General features: G+C 40.8%; 1 protein-coding gene across 1 annotated transcript; it reads left to right on the top strand.

Annotated features, from left to right (window-relative positions):
- The first annotated feature begins 4,342 nt into the window (after positions 1–4,342).
- SRPRB (SRP receptor subunit beta) lies at positions 4,343–17,544 on the top strand. Its single transcript, XM_053929667.2, has 7 exons — positions 4,343–4,539; positions 5,146–5,240; positions 6,056–6,133; positions 8,832–8,914; positions 12,350–12,486; positions 13,600–13,654; positions 16,495–17,544. Exons 1-7 carry the CDS (start codon positions 4,386–4,388, stop codon positions 16,712–16,714), a joined length of 822 nt encoding a protein of 273 aa, XP_053785642.1. The 5' UTR covers positions 4,343–4,385; the 3' UTR covers positions 16,715–17,544.
- The last annotated feature ends 2 nt before the right edge of the window (positions 17,545–17,546 follow it).

Raw genomic sequence — 17,546 nt, 5'->3', positions numbered from 1 at the left:
AAAAACTGAGATGATCATCCTGCCCCTTCCCTCTCCTGCTTCCCTAATCGAACTGCTGTTTACATATATGAGTATTTCACATCAGCTACGATCAAGGTCTTCTAGCCTCACAGGAGCCATAAAGTGAGTGAAATTTTGTATCACTGTTTCCCTTCATTCCATGTCCAATGTCAGCAAGTTCTGTTGATTTTACCTTCTAAACATCTCCCCAGTTTGCCTCTTTATTTCCTGACTCCTTCCACAGCCTGTTTACCCTGCAGGAACAATGCTGCAGATGGGGGTTTCTGGACACAACAGTCCACAAAGCTCTTTGTAGTGTCCATGGAAGCAGGATCCTAGGTCTACTTTGCAGTGAACACCTGATGCTGACCTTGTTACACACAGCCCTACCAGACACTTTGCTTTGAGCCTACCAATACTCTGCCTTATTTAGTATTCACCAAAATTCCACCCTTACCCCAAATCCTACGGTAACTTTTCTCTTCCTTTGTTTGGTGAGGTGCCCCATGGGGTGTGGTCTGTCCTAATGCAATGAGTCAACAAATCTAATTTTGTCAACAATGTACGGAGCACCTACCATGAGCCAGACACTGTTCTAGAGATGGCAAATATAGCAGTGCATGCTATAGTCCCTTCATAGTTTCTGTGTATTTTTATTTATTCCTCCCTCTAGACTCTCTTCTTATCACTATATATGTACAGAAAAATGTCTGAAATAATGTTCACCAGATACGTACAGGTATGAAAGTTGATGCGATTTGTGGCTTTTTTCTTTGATCTTTCATTATAGCTTGAGATTTTAATATAATAAGCATAACTCATTTTAATTCTTTAAATTTTTTAAATTCTCACCTGAAGATGGTTTTTCATTGCTTTTAGAGAGAAAGGAAGGGAAGGATGGAAGGGAGGGGAAGAGAGAGAGAGAGAGAGAGACATTGATGTGAGAGGGAAACACTGACTTGGTTGCTTTCTCATACATGCCCCAACCAAGGCAACCTGGGTACATGTCCTGATGGAACATTGAACCCACAACCTTTTTGGTCTATGGGACAATGTTCCAACCAACTGAGCCACACCAGCCAGAGCTCATTTTAATTCTTTTAAAAAAAAGTCCTGTAAATTTTTTTTTTCCAAAAAGACAGAGTTAAAGAGATAAGTCAGAGTTGGGTAATGATATGATTGGTGTCCCTGAGATAAAAATGTATCTGGTAAATGAGACATTTTAATTAGTAAGAGAAGGAAAAATTGTCTCACTGCGTTTGTTTCCCTGTAACTCTCCATCCGCTATTTGAGTCAGGGAGCAGCACACTTTCAGCTAGCAGCAGTCTGCACCTGCATGTCCCTCCCCTGCACTCATCCCCACAGAGCCTCTAGTGGACATGTGAGAGGACCGGAAGCAGCTGATCCCAGCCTCTCCCGCTCTCATTCCTTAGAATGGCAGCGCCACCTTCTCACTTGAATGTGGAAAAGTGTGCACATTTCTTCAGCCTTCATTGTACCCAGGAAAGAATTGAAAAAAAAAATCACTCTGTCTTCTTAAACTCTTATCATCCCCAAATTTTGTCACCAAGGCAGCACTATTTGATTCATAACTCTGACTAAAAATCCTTACACAGTTAGGTCAGTTGTGGTATGTATTCTCCATGTCTGGCCCTTTCTCCTTTCCTGCATTTTTAGTCCCTAACAGAAGAATCAATGATGATTATAAAGGAGGTGTATGTGGGTGTGTGTTGGGTGGTATATACAAAAGGGATCAAAGCCATGGGAAAGAAAAAAATAGAATGTGGTAAGATTACTTGTCAGTTTTGAGTTTTAATTGATGATGCTAATTTAAAATAAAGTAGTTGGTTTACTTACTTTAACCTCACATCCTAAATGTCCTTTCTTAATCTGGAGTCCCTACTGCTTATTTATTGATGAAGTGCCTGGGAGATTAACTGTACTATGTTAAGGAATGTAGTTAAGCATAAAGAACTCCAACTGCCTGGGATCAGTAGGTTACTTAGCCCCTGCCTCAGTTTACCCTCAGTAAAACTGGGATCATGAGTCATTTTGAAGATTAAGCAAACTGATAAATTAAAAGTATTTAGAACAATGCCTTTTACTAGGAAGCATTTACTAATGTTAGCAATTACTCTTTCATTCATTAATGTTAGCAATTGTTCTCATTAACCACCACCCTCTTCACCTATCTGCCTTCCTTCCATACCCGTGCCCTCACCCACCCTCACCCTGCTGTTTCCCCTGAGCTCACTTTTTGTTCCAGCCCTCGACACAGGATCCTCTCTGTTTTAAGTGATGCTGCTGACCACCTTCCAGAACATGTTTTACTCCCACATCACTGCTTTTTTCTTAGGCTTCTTTATGGGTTCCTTTCTCCTCACTCTTCCTGCTCACCACGGTTTCAATGACCGACTTGTTTACACATGACTCCCAAATGAAAATCTAGCACCTACTGCTGAAACTTTACATTTGTTTCCTGTATCACGTACTTGATAGAAGATTTTTGATTTCCCAGAGGCACCTGAAAATCAGTATTTCCCAAAGACAGGCAATTTTCATTCTGGTTCTGGTCCCAGCTCCGAAGTCCCTCCAAGTGAGTTTTCTAATTCACTTTATACACTCTGATAGTCCTGGTAATCCACACCAAGCACTTTAGATGCAGTCTTGATAACTCTTCTCTTTGACTCAGAATATCCAATTAATCACCACAGTCTATATACTTTCTTTCTAAGCATCTCTCAAATCTGTGCCCTCCACACCTACCTGTCTCTGGTTTAGACCCTGTGCATCTTTTGCCAAAACACTGGAACAGCCCCCAGTGGATCACTCTGCCTCCAGCATTTTCTCCCTCAAAGGACATTCTCCACTGACCTGACAATCATGTATGTAACCCCCAACTGAAACTTCTGATCACATTCTGTATATTGCAATAAGGTTCCTGTCAGCCTTTCCGGATCATCGCCTGCCACTTCCACTGAAGTGGCACCTGCTTTAATGACAGAGTCTGGGAACTGGCACCTCCTAGGTGGTCACTTCTGGCCTGATAATGTGTTTTATTTGGGCCACCAGTTTGGGTTTTTTTAATTTATTGATTTTTTTTGAGAGAGAGAGACAGAGAGGCAGAGAGGCAGAGAGAGGGAGAGAGAGAGAGAGGGAGAGATTGATTGATTGATTTGTTGTTCCACTTATTTATGCATTCACTGGTTGATTCTTGTATGTGCCCTGACCGCGGGGACTGAACCTGCAACCTAGGCACATTGGCATAACGTTCTAACAAACTAGGCTACCCTGCCAGGACCTGGGCCACACATTTTTTAATATTTTCCATTACATGCTGAAGTTTGAGAAGTGGAAAATTTCCCATAAATACCTGCCTTTTGGCTTCTCTTTAAAAACTGGAAGAACTGACCATCTTTGTCCCCACACATCTGCCTGGCAGGGTTGTGGCTGCCACTTTGGGCAGGAATGATAGCTTCAGTTTTCAACAGCTCCCACCCCTCTCACTGGTTTTCCTGGTTGCTTCCTTTAAAGGAGACAACTCGCCTGGCTGGTGTGGCTCAGTGGATCCAGTGCCGGCCTGGTAACCAAAGGGTTTCAGATTTGATCCCCAGTCAGGGCACCTGCCTGGACTGCGGGTCAGGTCCCCAGTAGGGGGCGCGCGCGAGGCAACCACACAGCGATGTTTCCCTCTCTTTCTCCCTCCCTTCCCCTCTAAAAAATAAGTTAAAAAAAAATATATATATATATATATATTTTTAAGTAGACCACTCACTTGCAGCCCTGGAATTAGAGTGTAGGGACAGGGAATTGCTCCTTTTCTTCTGCACAGAGCACCTTTTCTCGTTAATACCAGCAGAAGCTAACTCATCCTTCATGGCCCAGTTCGGGTCACTTTCCTCCAGGAGATTTTCTCTGAACCCATGATGGGCTAAGCACCCCTTTCTGTATTCCCTTATCAAACCGTACGTCCTCTGCCACATCCCATGCCAAATTATATTCGGACAAATGTCTGTGTAATGTTTGAGTTCCTCACAAGACACCCCAGGTAAGGAGGGACTGACAATCCTCAGTGGAAATTTCTAGAGCTACTCATTTTACTCACCCAGCATTCTGCCGACAACCATAAAGAAGGGCGGCACCATTGACTCATATCTTTAAGGATAAGTGTGTCACTCATGAAATAACCAGCGGCTCTCCCCTCCCTCGGTAAGAGCGCGACATACTACAAAATACTACAACTCCCATCAGGCCCTTCGGGCCCATGGCCCTCGAGGAGAAAATGCAACTCAGGAACTACCACTCCCGTGATCCTCCGCTTCGGACGTCTGCGCAGAGCCCAGGGACACGTTGCTTTTACGCCGCCGGAGACCTCGGAGCTCAGCATGGCTTCCACCGGCTCCCGGCGACTGGGGAATGGTGGTGGTGTCGGGGGCGCCTTCCAACCCTACCTAGACTCTTTGCGGCAGGAGCTGCAGCAGAGGGACCCGACTGTGCTGTCAGTAGTAGTGGCGCTTCTGGCGGTGCTGCTGACGCTGGGTAAAGAGGCGGTGGGTGGTTATGGAGGGTGCGGGGCGGGCGAGTCCGGCTTGAACTGGAAGGATGCCGGGCGGAGAAGGCACCCGGCGGGCGTCTGGAGAGGGAATCTCACCCCTTATGACACCCTGTCCTCCTTCCTGAAGCAGCGGGAGCAGCGCTGCGACCCCCGAAATGATATCCTGGTCCTTGGGGCACAGATTACTCTTCCTTCGGCCCCTGTTTAGCTTGAGCCCGTGGTTTCCCCTTACGTTGGTTCCCCCGTACGTTGCTTTTACTACCAAGACTCTTGGGCTCTCTACTTCAAGTTAGCGGATCCTGTGTTTGCGTGCTAGGCGCTGAGGATACAAAGTAGGACAAGAATGCTCTTAAAAGAGTCCACAGTAGGGGTAGGGGGTTCACACGAAAGTTGATATTTGATAGTGGCTGGTACTCAGTGGGGTCCATAACAAGATTAACAGTAACAATTATGGTGCTAATAACAATAAAAGTAAGTTTCAAGTGATTGCGGTGTTCTCTGGTAGATTTATGTTAATTTACCCACCCCAACCATACACGCCTACTGTTACTAATAAGGCGTAATTTTCTTTCTTTTTCTGTACTCCACAGTGTTCTGGAAGTTCATCAGGAGCAGAAGGAGCAGTCAAAGAGCTGTACTTCTTGTTGGCCTTTGTGACTCCGGGAAGACATTGCTCTTTGTCAGAGTAAATGCTTTTGATTTACATCTCTCTCAAACTAGACAGGACAGTTTAGGGCATCCCATTATTTTGGGGGGGTCATGATTTATTTTGGAAAAGAAGCTGATGGGGGACAAAAAGACTCTTGCAAACTTGTAAACAGATTTCTTTGGCCATTTCTATTTTCTTGCACTTGATAGATACTGATATTTAGTCCTTGTCCCATTTAAAGGTTTTATGTAGCGACTTTCATGCCATGGCTAAGAAGGCCAGAACGGGAGAGAAGATGGAAGATTTGATCTGTTTGTTGTGTATAATTCGTTGTACAGCATACTCTACTGATAGCTCTATCCTCACCTGACAGGTTGTCAAAGACGATTTTTAAAAGGGTGATTCTTCGACATTGGTCTACTTAGGTTTCTTTTCACTAATATTTCTTTTTAATCTATGTAGTTTTAAATGTTTGGTTTTTTGCTGTGGAGAGTAGCACAGAGTTTCTCATTATTCTTCCTTTCGGTAGTATAAAAGATTTTCCTTCCACTAAAGAAATACAATCTTTAATTATTTTTAATAATTAAATAATGTTTTGGAAGGTTGGTAAATTTGGCCACAAACCATTTGAAGCAGTTATTTGAAAATAATAGGGAGTGTAGGAGAATAAAGTTTGCAATTAATTAGATTTTTCTACAAGTAAAGGAAAAGAACTCAACATGGTCTTTTTCATCTATTGCAAACAACGTTCATTTATTTGGCCTCTGGGAGGGTTAGAACAAAATTACTCTCTTCAGGTTTGCTTATCTCAGTGCTTACTCTGCTCTCCCCCATGCTGTTTTTCTTTACAGTTGTTAACAGGCCTTTACAGAGACACCCAGACTTCCATCACCGACAGTTCTGCTGTGTACAGAGTCAAGAATACCAGGGTAAGGGGCTCCTAGAATATTGGGAGTCTGACAATTTTACTTTACTTTGGTGTGTCGGGAAAGGACATTTTTAAGAGAAATTAGTCTGAGTAGCTTATTTTAATGGATAAATATAATCCATGTGACAAGTTCTGCTCTTGACCATCCAGGCAACCCATTTAATCATGCTGTCCCCTGCTTTGTTGTCCCTCAGGACACTCGGTACCTCAGGACACATGTTCTTGGTTTTTTTTTCTGTGTGTTGAGGGTGAGCATGAAGCCTTTTTCTTTTCATTTATGTTTTGAATATGTTGTACATGTATGTGGGGCAAAAATTCAAAAGGTTAAAAAGGATATTTGGTGAAAAGTAATGTTGCCTTTTCAATCCCTACTACCCATTGGAGATAATAACTTCCCCTTTTCCTGTGTACCCTTTCAGATGGGCTATGCATATACAAAATAGCTATATATTCTTTAATTTTTTTTCTTCTAACACTGTTCTGCCTGTTCTACTTTTTTTAACTTAACAATATGCTTGTGTTTGGTATTTGTTTTTTCTCCCTCGTTTGCTCCTAGTTGATTTACGAGCTGCATAGTATTCCATTATGTGTCCATACCATACAATTAAGTTCTTATTTAATAAGAGCCTTATTAATAGACATTTAGTTGGTAGTTACAATCTTTTTGTTGTGCATACAATGTAGCAGTGGATCTCTTAAAGAGTATACATGAATATATTTTAAAAAATGCCAAGGACGACTCCTGAGGACTTTGTATGTGCCTGTGTGGCACTATAATGTTGATAGTGACTGTCAAGCCAATTACAATGCTCACCAAGTATTTGGTGAGAGAGCGGAAGGAAGCCTGGGTGGCTGGTTGGAGAGGGAGATGTATAGACGGGCAAATATGCATGGTGATCTTAAGACCTTCCCCCCTTCTTGCGTTCTCTCTACTTTTCTGATGTTTCCAGAATTAAACATTGTTAAAAAGGAGAGAGATTCTTTTAAATGTCTTAGAGATATTTTTGCTTCTTTTCACTAATGACACTTTTTGGCCCAGACCTTTTAAAATTCCCAAGGATTCAGATTTTGAAATTTCAGTTTTAGGAGATCTCTAATTCTTGGGACACTTGCACCAGATTTTTTAAGAGGGGTATCCCACGGTACACCTCAGACCTACCCTTTGCAGTAGAGTTGCCACGGGCCACTTGTGGCTATTCAGCACCTTGAAACATGACTAGTCCGAATCAGAGGGTGCTTTACGTGTAAAATACACACCAGATACTGAAGACTTGGAATGAAAAAAAGTGTAAAATGGCGATAATGTCTTGATTTTCTTATGTTAAAAGGACAATTTACATACAGTGTGGGGCAAAAGTAGGTTTACAGTTATGCGTATGTGAAACACAGTTTGTTCTTGTGTTATTTATTAATAATTGGATTATTTTCCATACAAACAACTGTAACCTACTTTTGCCTCATCCTGTATGTTGATATTATTAAAATTAATTTTACCTGTTTCTTTACTTTTTAAAAGTTTTCAAAAAATTTAACATTACATTTGAAGCTTGCATATTTCTATTGCATATATAGAACATTCCTCCCTTCTTTTTTTACTCTTGTTACTCCCCTTATGTTTTAGATCTAGTCTCTATCTCTTAGGGTAGTAATGTATCTGGTAATGTATCTTCTGGATTATTTCCAGTGTTTGGTGCAGTGCTGGTTATGAAATGTGGTAGTGGGTGCCAGCCTGAGGTCCCTAGGCTCTTACCTCTATTTCTTTTAAAAAGGCCAACACACATCATATTTTTACCCCTAAAAGATTACACAGACTGAGAGTTAGGCCATAATGAATCCAACTATATTTATGTCAAATTGAGTGATGTGGACTCCCTGCTACACAGTGGTTAAGACTGGCTGTGGATGAGGTAGAGCATCTGGGAAATGATCCATGAGTCTGATGGTCCATGTGCCGGAGCTGTATCTGAGAGTCTTACCATTCAGCATAGCCACATCTACATTGAACCGGAGCTCAAGAATGAAGGCCTGGAATGAAAAGCACTTAAATGGATGCTTAATGAGTCTGCTCAGTAGGGGCACAACCCCTCCCTGTTTCAGTGATTGTCATCTGAATCAAGAATTGACACAAAATATGGACAAGATTGGCACAAATGGTGTGACTGGTCGACATATTTAAAATTAAATTATGGTGGAAATGTAAAAGAATTTTTGTTATAGAGATTGGGGATCCCTATAATGGTAATATGCTATGTGGTAAAGTATAGGGTCTTAACATAATTTAGTTTGTGAATATTGATTACTGTTTTTCACATGTTTTTTGCTTTTATTTATACTAGCATATTTCCCTAGCCTTAGAAGGACCACAGTTCCCTGACTCCCCCAGACAGGGTCAACTTTCTCATTACCCTCAGGACATTTGTCAAAATTGGAATTTTACACCTACATATAAGTAATTTTACATTGTTGTTCTTTCTGACTATATTACAAGCCCTGTTAGAACCGGGACCCTGTCTGTTTTTGCTCATTGTTCCTCGACTGATGACTCATAAATAGAAGATGTTCAGTGAACATTTGATTCATTCATTAATTAGAATGAACATTTTTTGATTAATTGGCCTGAAATCTGATATGAAAGGTTTGTGTTATGAATGTGAATCAGAACCGAAACGTTAATTTAATGTTACTGCTGCCATCCTTAGGGCACTAGCTTGACCTTGATCGACCTCCCTGGCCACGAGAGCTTGAGACTTCAGTTCCTAGAGCGGTTTAAGGCTTCAGCCCGGTGAGTCGGAAGTGGAAATGAGTTTGTCTGAAATCTGTCTGTCAAGACCACCCATGTTGTTTGCTCTGATGGTATTTGGGAAGCAGCCTGGTGTCCTGGAGTGGAAAGAGCATGGAACCTCCTAGGGTCAGCCAGTTCTAGGTCGCAAGCCTACCTTTGCTAGGGTTTGGGAGGATTATATGAGATAACGTTTGACATGTTTCTCAGAGTGTTCAGAAAGTGTTAACTCTTATTGTCATGTTAGTAAAGTTTTCATTTACTCTGAGGACAATTTCAATAATGTATAGAACTATTAAATCTGAAAAAAATTTTTTAAGCTAGATGGAAACCTAGAAGTTACTAAAATCTAACGTTATATATTTATAAATTACCTAAAATCAATGCCTCAAAAAGTACAGAACAGTATTTTCATATTTCTTTTAGTGTTGTTGTAATGTTACTGACTCGTACTTCCTGAAATTCCTGTGCTCCAGTTTAAGATGCTTTATTTTTTAGTTTTAAGCCCTGATAAAAACGTAAGAGGACAATCAATATACGAGATTTCACTGATTTTTAATATCTATGAAATTGAATTGATGGTGTCATAGTTTAATTCATAGTATTTTTTCTTTCTTAGTTGTACTTAAAATAATAATGTCTTGATGGGATCTTAGGTCTGAGGGAAAGAGGTGGTTGGTTTTTTACTTGTTTTTTGAAGGTGTGACATATTTCGTTGTTGCTTCCTTGCCCACGAGATGGTGGTGTTGAGCAATCTATCACATATAAGACTGTTGTGTGTGATTTAAAAAAACAATTTTTTAGAGTAGTTTCAGGTTCACAGCAAAATTTGAAAGAAGGTAAGAGATTTCCCATACACCCTTGCCCCCACACATGGATAGCCTCCCCTCTTGTCACCATCCTCCACCAGACTGTTTCATTTGTTAAAATTGAGGAACCTATGTGGACATGTCATAATCAGAGTGTATATTTTATGTTAGCTTTCACTCTCGAGTTATACATTCCACAGATTTGATCAAACGTATAGCATGTGTTCACCATTATAGTATCATAGAGTAGTTTCAGTGCCCTAAAAATCCTCTTTGCGCTGCCAGTTCATCCCTTTCTCTCTCTCCTAACCCCTGATGACCACTCTTTCCAGTGTCTCTATAGTTTTGCCTTGTCTGGAATGTCATACTTTATGTAGCCTTTTCAGATTGACTTCAGTGACTAACATGCATTCAAGTTTCTTCCATGCCTTTAAATTGCTTGAGAGCTCATTTCTTTTTGGCGCTGGCTAGTATGCCATTATCTGGATGCACCACAGTTTATCTTTCCATTCATCTACTGAAGGACATACTGCTTGCTTTCAGGTTTTGACACTTCTGAGTTAAGCTGTCACAAACGTCTATGTGCCGCTTTTCGTGTGGACATAAGCATTTGGATAAATATCAAGGAGCACAATTGTGGAATCGTGATAAGACAGTGTTTGGTTTTGTAAGAAATTGCCAAATTGTCTTCCAAAGTGGCTGTACCATTCTGCATTTACACCAGAGACAAATGAGAGTTCTGTTGCTTTGCATTCTCGCCAGCATTTAGCGTTGTCCGTGTCCAAGATTTTGGCCACTCTCAGGAGGTATGCAGTGGAATCTAGTTGTTTTAATTTGCATTTTCCCTGATGACAGGATGTGGAGCTTCTTTTTACATACTTGTTTCTACCTATATATTTTGTTTGGTGAGGTGTCATTAAAGATCTTTGACCCATTTTTTATTGGGTTGTTTTCTTACTGTGGAGTTTTAGGAGTTCTTTACATATTTTGGACAACAGTCTTTTATCAGATAGAACTTTTGCAAATATTTTCTCTCCATCTGTGGCTTGTCTTATTCTCTTGATGGTGATTTTTTAAAGCAGAATTTTTTTTTATCTTTTATGAAGTCTAGTTAATCGATTCTTTTCATGGATATGCCTTTGGTGTTGTGTCTCAAACTCAGGATCATCTAGGGTGGGGTTCAGACAGCTTCCAAGTTGGGGAACCAGATTGTTTCCTCATCCTTTTTATCTTTTCCTCTGGTTGTTGATTAGGTCCTTTAATATTATTTGTATTAAACCAATACTTTAGTGAGTAAATGGGTTTACTGAGTTCTGTAAGCTACTCTAGCAAATTGATTAAATCCTAGGAGGGGAAACATCTGATTTAGAGCCAGTCAGTCAGCAGTACAGGTAACAACTTCTGACTGACCTGGGTGAAAACTTCTGACTGGCATCTGAGGTCTCCTCTAGCAAATTACTTGAACTCCAGTGGGGAGTGGTGGGAACCTCCCATCTTTAGCCAGTTGGTCAGAATTACAGGTATGCACATCGGAAGGGGAGAGCAGTCTTGTGGGACTGAGCCTTTAACTTGTGGAGTCTTAGCTATTTCCAGGTAACTGGTGTCGGAATTGAGTTGGATTATAGGACGCCCAGCTGGTGTCAGGAGCAGTGCTTGATGGTGGTGGAAACCCTCATCCCCTACATTGGAGTTGGGTGCAGAACCCATTAATTGTGGTTTGTAATTCCTTTTGTACATTGTTGGAGTCTGTCTGTGAGTGTTCCATCGAGGGTTTTTACGTTTGTGCTCATGAGAGGTGTCCATCTGTAGTGTTGGTATTGCTTTGTCTGGTTTTGGTGTTGCAGTAATGCTGGCTTCATAGAATGGGTTAGGAAGTACTCCCTCTGCTTCTGTTTTCTGAAAGGGATTGTAGAGAATTGGTATATTTAGTTTTTTAATTGAATGTATCTGACATATAACATTGTGTAAACTTCCTTAAATGTTTGCTAGACTTCACCAGTGAATTCTTATGTGTCTGGTATTTTCTGTTTGGAAGGTTTTTAATTATTGATTCAGTATCTTTAATAGAGATAGGCCTATTCAGATTGTTTAGTTCTTGGGTGAGTTTTGGTAGATTATGTCTTTTAAGGAATTGGACCATTTTACCTAGGTTATCAGATTTGTTGGTATAGAGTTGTTCACAGTATTTCTTGATTATCCTTTAATGTCCCCGGGATCTGTAGTGATGTTCCCTCTCATTTCTGATATTAGCAGTTTGTGTCTTCTCCTTCCTAGCTAGCCTGGCTAGAAGTTTATTAATTGCATTGATTTCCCCCCCCCCCCCCCCCCCCCCAGGAACCAGCTTTTGTGTTTGTTGATGCTCTCCATTGATTTCCAGTTATCAGATTTGTTGATTTTTGCGCTTTTATTTCTTTTCTTCATACTTTAAATTTAATTTGCTCTTAATTGTTCTAGCTTCCTAAGGTAGAAGCTTAGATTATTGATTTTAGGTCATGCCATAAATTTCACAAGGCATAGAATTTTATTGTTGGGCTTTTTCTCAAGAAAAATTTTCTTAAAAAATAGTTCTCATGTAATGCCGCACTATTGCATGCTCACATGTTGATTTTTCTCCCCCCCACCCCACAAGGGCTGTCGTGTTTGTTGTGGACAGTGCAGCCTTCCAGCGAGAGGTGAAAGATGTGGCTGAGTTTCTCTATCAAGTCCTGATTGACAGCATGGGTCTGAAGAATACACCATCATTCTTAATCGCCTGCAATAAGCAAGGTGCCGTCATATTTTCTGGCAATAATTATCGAGGTTTTTCTGAGATTGCTACTAAGAATTAATACAGCTATCTAAAACCATTGTTCAGGATGAGAGACAACTACTAATGAGCTATAAATGGAAGGATTTTAATTCTTAAAATGTATTTATACTCCTGCATTTTTATTAGTCTACTTACCAGGCTATTCTAAGGAATGACAAAGGAGTGACTATTATCAATTATTCTTTGATACACTGTTTTTCTTTTTTTAATTATCAATCATCTTACTTTACCTAGTTGATCAGATTGACAGTATGCCATGTCAAATCCTCAGTTGAGGAGGGACAGGTGGAGTCTCTCCTAGAAAAGAAGTTTACCATCCAGGGCATTTCATCAAGGAGAGTTTGCAAAAGTTGTTTTTCTTTGACCTGATAACTATTAAAAACCTTTTAGTCACATCCAGTAAAACTAGACTTCAGTTTCATTACTTCTAAAGTAAGGTAGAGTAGTGGATCTTTACAGGCCTCTTTCAGATCTAAAATTCTGAATCTGTAAAGAGCCCAACACATTTCTCAGAAGTGATCAGGTAATAAATCTAATAATGCCTAGTCAGGAATAAGTGTTAGGATCATTACGTGAACAAGAGGAGGTAATATCAGCTGTGTGCCAAATTAGTGCTTGTTGCTTACCTATATGCGCTTGATGCTGTAACATCCATTTCAGTATCAGTTGGAAATATGCTTAGTTTACTTTTGTATGACAGGTGGAGTATTTATGTTGCAGTGAAGGCTCTTGTTAAAATCACAAAGCTGGAAGATTTTTTTTTTTACACTGGCTGGACTTATATATTGATTTAAAAGATCTGTAAGGTGTGGGAAACTTTCATAAAGGAGCTAGTCAATTTTATAGTCACCAGCTTAATATATTTGTAAGCATTATAGAAAAACCCATACAACCAAATGTAAAGCTTACTTTGGTAATGAAGCTATTAGCAATAAAAAGCATTTTTAAAAAGTAAAGGTGTGGGGAGAAGAAATTTACTGGTTTAAATAGGCCTTTTCCATATGGACAAGAAGCCTTGGGAAAAGATCCTTTCTGGTTTAAATTACCACAGTGTCTTCATTTCTTTACAGACATTACAATGGCAAAATCGGCAAAGATAATCCAGCAGCAACTTGAGAAAGAACTGTAAGTGTGAATAAGTTCTGTTGGTTGTATCTAAAGACAGCTTTACTGGGTGTAATATTCTTGGTTGGCATTTTTTTTTTTCTTTCAGCATTTTAATATATATCATTGCACTCTTGGTCTGCAGGCTTTTAGTCTTATGTGATTTCCTTTGTTTGTGACAATTGGCTTTCGTCTTGCCGCTTTCAAAATTCTTTGTCTTTGACTTCTGTCAGTTTGATTATAATGTGTCTCTGTGACACTCTTTTTAATCTATTCACAGTTCTTTGGGCTTCCCTCCCGGATTTGAGGTTTTCTGTTATTCTTTCTTTTTTTAATCCTTACCTGAGGATACGTTTATTGATTTGAGAGAGGGAGAGAAAGAAACATGGATATGAGAGAAACATTGATTGGTTATCTTCCATACACACCCCGACTGGGGATCAAACCCACAACCTTTTTCGTGTATAGGATGATGCTCCAACCAACCCAGCCACCCAGCCAGGGCTGTTGGCGTTTTTTAAATAAGTTTTTGGCAGCTTTGTCTTTCTCTGTTCCTCCTGGGTCTCCCATAATGATGTCGCATAAGTTATGTGGTCTTTCTTCACTCTTTTCTTTTTGATGTGCTCATTGGGTGATTTCAAATCATCTGTCTTCATGCTCTCTGATTCTTCTGCTTCTAGTTGATCAAGCCTGCTGTTGAAGCTCTGAATTTTTTACATCAGTCATTGTGGTCTTCAGTTTCAGAACTTTTTTTATGATTTCTCTTTCTGTTTAATTTCTCAGTTTGCTCATATATTGTTTTCTTCATTTTGTTGCGTTGTCTGTGTTCTTTTGCAGCTCCCTGAACCTTCAGGTGTCTTTTTTGAACTCTTTGGCAGGCTGTTTGTAGATCTCCATTTCTTCAGGGTCAGTTACCAGTGCTTTAGTTTGTTTCTTTGCTGGTGTCATGTTTCCCTGATTATTCATGATCTTTGTGTCCTTACATTGGTGCCTGCACATTTGAAAAAGTACGTATTTCTAGTCCTTACCGATGGGTTTGTAAGAGAAAGCCCTTCTGTCGTAGTCAGTCCAACCAGAAATTTTGGGTGGGCTTGTTGCCAGAGTCCTTGGGCAGGATGGCCTCGCACCAAGGTCCATGGGCTGATGGGAAGCTGTCCACTTGGGCAGACTTGTAGCCTGAATCTGTCATGTCCAACCAGGCACTTTGGTCTACAGGAGCTGGCCTGTACAGGGTCCACTGCGGTAGGCCTGGAGCCTGGATCTGGAGGAGGAGGCCTGGGACAACAGGTCCGTCCTGGTGCTGGGTTCCACAGCGCAGTGGGTACTCACTTCACTCTCTTTACCCCTGGTGGAGTGCATCTCTCCACGCTACACCGTGCAGGTTTGCAGCAGTAATCTTGGTAATGTGAGACCGTCCTTTCTACTCTCTTCAGTGCATCTTTTATTTCTGTGCTACACCCAGGTGCTCTGGCCTGAATTCCTTAGCTCTCATGGAGGTATTGTCATGCATGGATGGTTATTCAAATTGATGTTTCTGTGAGAGGACTTGTGCTGGAAACTGCTCTTCTGCCATCTTGCTGATGTTGCTTTCAGTGGCTTTTCTCCCTTCTGAAATTGCTTACTAGCCATCTCTTCCCATACTCTTTTTGATGCTTACTCTTTTGAGACTGTATAGAGTTTGTCATCAGGCTAAGGGAATTGAAACATGATTTGCTGTTTCTAAATATTCTGTTGTAATTGTTGGAAATTACCTTTGGAAAAAAGGAATCATATTACTTGTTGTATTCTCTCTCTTTTTTTTCAACAATATAGTCCAAGTCTTCCCATGTTTAAAACACAAGTTTTCCTTAGTCTTTCTGCTTTTCACTCTAAAGAGCCGTAGAAAAACAGTATAGGAAATGCTGTGTTGTAATGAAGTGAAGGAAAATGTTAAGAAGTTGTAAAGATTAGTGTAAGTTAAATTGGGAGTGTAATTTTAGTTCAACCCTGTGTCAGTGAGAATTAGGCCCTGTCAGCTTTGAAGCATTTCAGTCTCCTGAATAACAAGGTTTACGGTATTTACATGGCCTTATGGCAAGAGCTGAATACATGTTTGTTTTTTTCTTTCTTTGATTGTAAAATATATATAAAGGAATATATGTGACACATATATTGAGTTTAAAGAATACTAAAATACCCATGAAACCCACCACCCTGCTTAGGTGCTCCTTCCCAAAAGTTTTAGGTCTTATATATGTGCTCTTCCCAAAAGGGCACGGATTCCTCTGCTTCTGGAGGGCAAAAGAGTGAGTAGACAGATTATGCATTGCTTATTAGTGCCAGCAGGTGGCAGTAAGGTGATTTAAATTGCCAAAGTTTTAGTGGTTACAGAGGTTGGAGAACAATAATTTGGCCAAATAGGATAGGATATGAGAATCTGGAGTTTGTGGATTTCTAAGCTCTATATCCAAAAGACTCCATATAAATATAAATACTTTACGCACATTTAAATTTTAGAAATTTGTTTTTATAACGCTCATAGCATAAATTTAAAATATATGTACATATTTAAAAATGGCACGAAGCAGGAGATCTTGTGGAAGGGGACCCTGGGCTGAAAGAAGGTCAGTGTGGCCTGGGCCCTTTCCTGCTGTTGTTTGGCCGTGTGAGTTGGACCCTCATCTCATCTTTTCGTCCGAGAGTGATCTGTGAATGCACAGGATTATTCCACAGCCATAATCGCATGATCGACAGTTTGATGGTTAGGTGTTTAAGTGAGTGCTGAAATCTTCAGGAAGTGACTTGATTTCCTGGAGCCCTCTCATTGCGGTATTAGGAAGGAACACGTTCTGCTTGCTGACCCATCTTCGTTCTCCTCACAGCAACACCCTGCGGGTCACCCGCTCTGCCGCCCCCAGCACCCTGGAGGGCTCCAGCGCAGCATCGGCTCAGGCTCATCTGGGAAAGAAAGGCAAAGACTTTGAATTTGCACAGTTGCCCCTCAAAGTGGAGTTCCTGGAGTGCAGTGCCAAGGGCGGCAGAGGGGACGCTGGCTCTGCCGACATCCAGGACTTGGAGAAGTGGCTGGCTAAAATCGCCTGAGGGTCAAGTCCCAACCACAAGCCGTGAACGTGTATGTGGTGACTGGCAGTTTTGGAAAAGGGTGTGGTTAGAAACATTTCCTTGTTCTGGAAACAAATTGTTGAATCCAGCTTGGAATTTTTTTTAAGTTCAGTTCCTCTTATTGTTTTCAAACTTTTCACTCTTATTTGACTCGTGTGCCTTCCCTTTGTTAAAGTGTATGTGACACACTTCCCTTTAGTGTCTCCTTGATGTGGGCCAAGGTCCTTCTGACCCTAACAGTCGGATTCCACACAGGGAAGATGTTATCCTGAGGAATGGTAATCATCCTGGAGGTTCTCTCATCTTGTGCTTTGGTCCCTTATTCCTGGAAACAAACCTGTCTGTGTATGGAACCAGTTGATTTCCAGTTACTCTTGAAGTTCATGGACAGTACGTCATCCAGTCCATTGTGAATTCTCAGATTTGTAGGTACAGGTACAATATGGACTCTCGACATAAGAAGACAGGTAGAAGACAGCAAGGTTCTGTTGACATTGGGTCTGATCTTCATCAGCTCAGTGACTTGTCCATAGTCCAGCCTCATAGCACTTAAGTTTTGCAAACTTGTCATGAACCCTTGGAATGAATCCTTCCCAGATGATAGGACTGTAAGTGCTAGATCTCCGAGTGCCAGGGGTTCTAGCGTGCTCTAGTGCTTTCCCCGAGCGGAGCGTATATGGGGATGTAGAAGTTGTTCTGGTTTTCTGGGTGGCTGAGAGCTCCTAACCTATGTTCATGTGCTGCTTGATCAGCTCCTGTTTTGTACTTAGCTAGAATGCTGTGGAACAAATACAAAATGAAAAAAGTTCTG

Source organism: Desmodus rotundus, chromosome 8, assembly GCF_022682495.2.
Source record: "Desmodus rotundus isolate HL8 chromosome 8, HLdesRot8A.1, whole genome shotgun sequence".
NCBI lineage: Eukaryota > Metazoa > Chordata > Mammalia > Chiroptera > Phyllostomidae > Desmodus > Desmodus rotundus.
Note: the sequence above shows the minus strand (reverse complement) of the source record. Positions and strands in the feature narration are given on the sequence as shown.

Coding starts and splice junctions, on each gene's coding strand:
- SRPRB (XM_053929667.2), top strand. CDS start 4,386: ATGGCTTCCACCGGCTCCCGGCGACTGGGGAATGGTGGTGGTGTCGGG. Junction 4,540..5,145: donor GGCGGTGCTGCTGACGCTGG/GTAAAGAGGCGG, acceptor TGTACTCCACAG/TGTTCTGGAAGTTCATCAGG. Junction 8,915..12,349: donor CGGTTTAAGGCTTCAGCCCG/GTGAGTCGGAAG, acceptor CCACCCCACAAG/GGCTGTCGTGTTTGTTGTGG.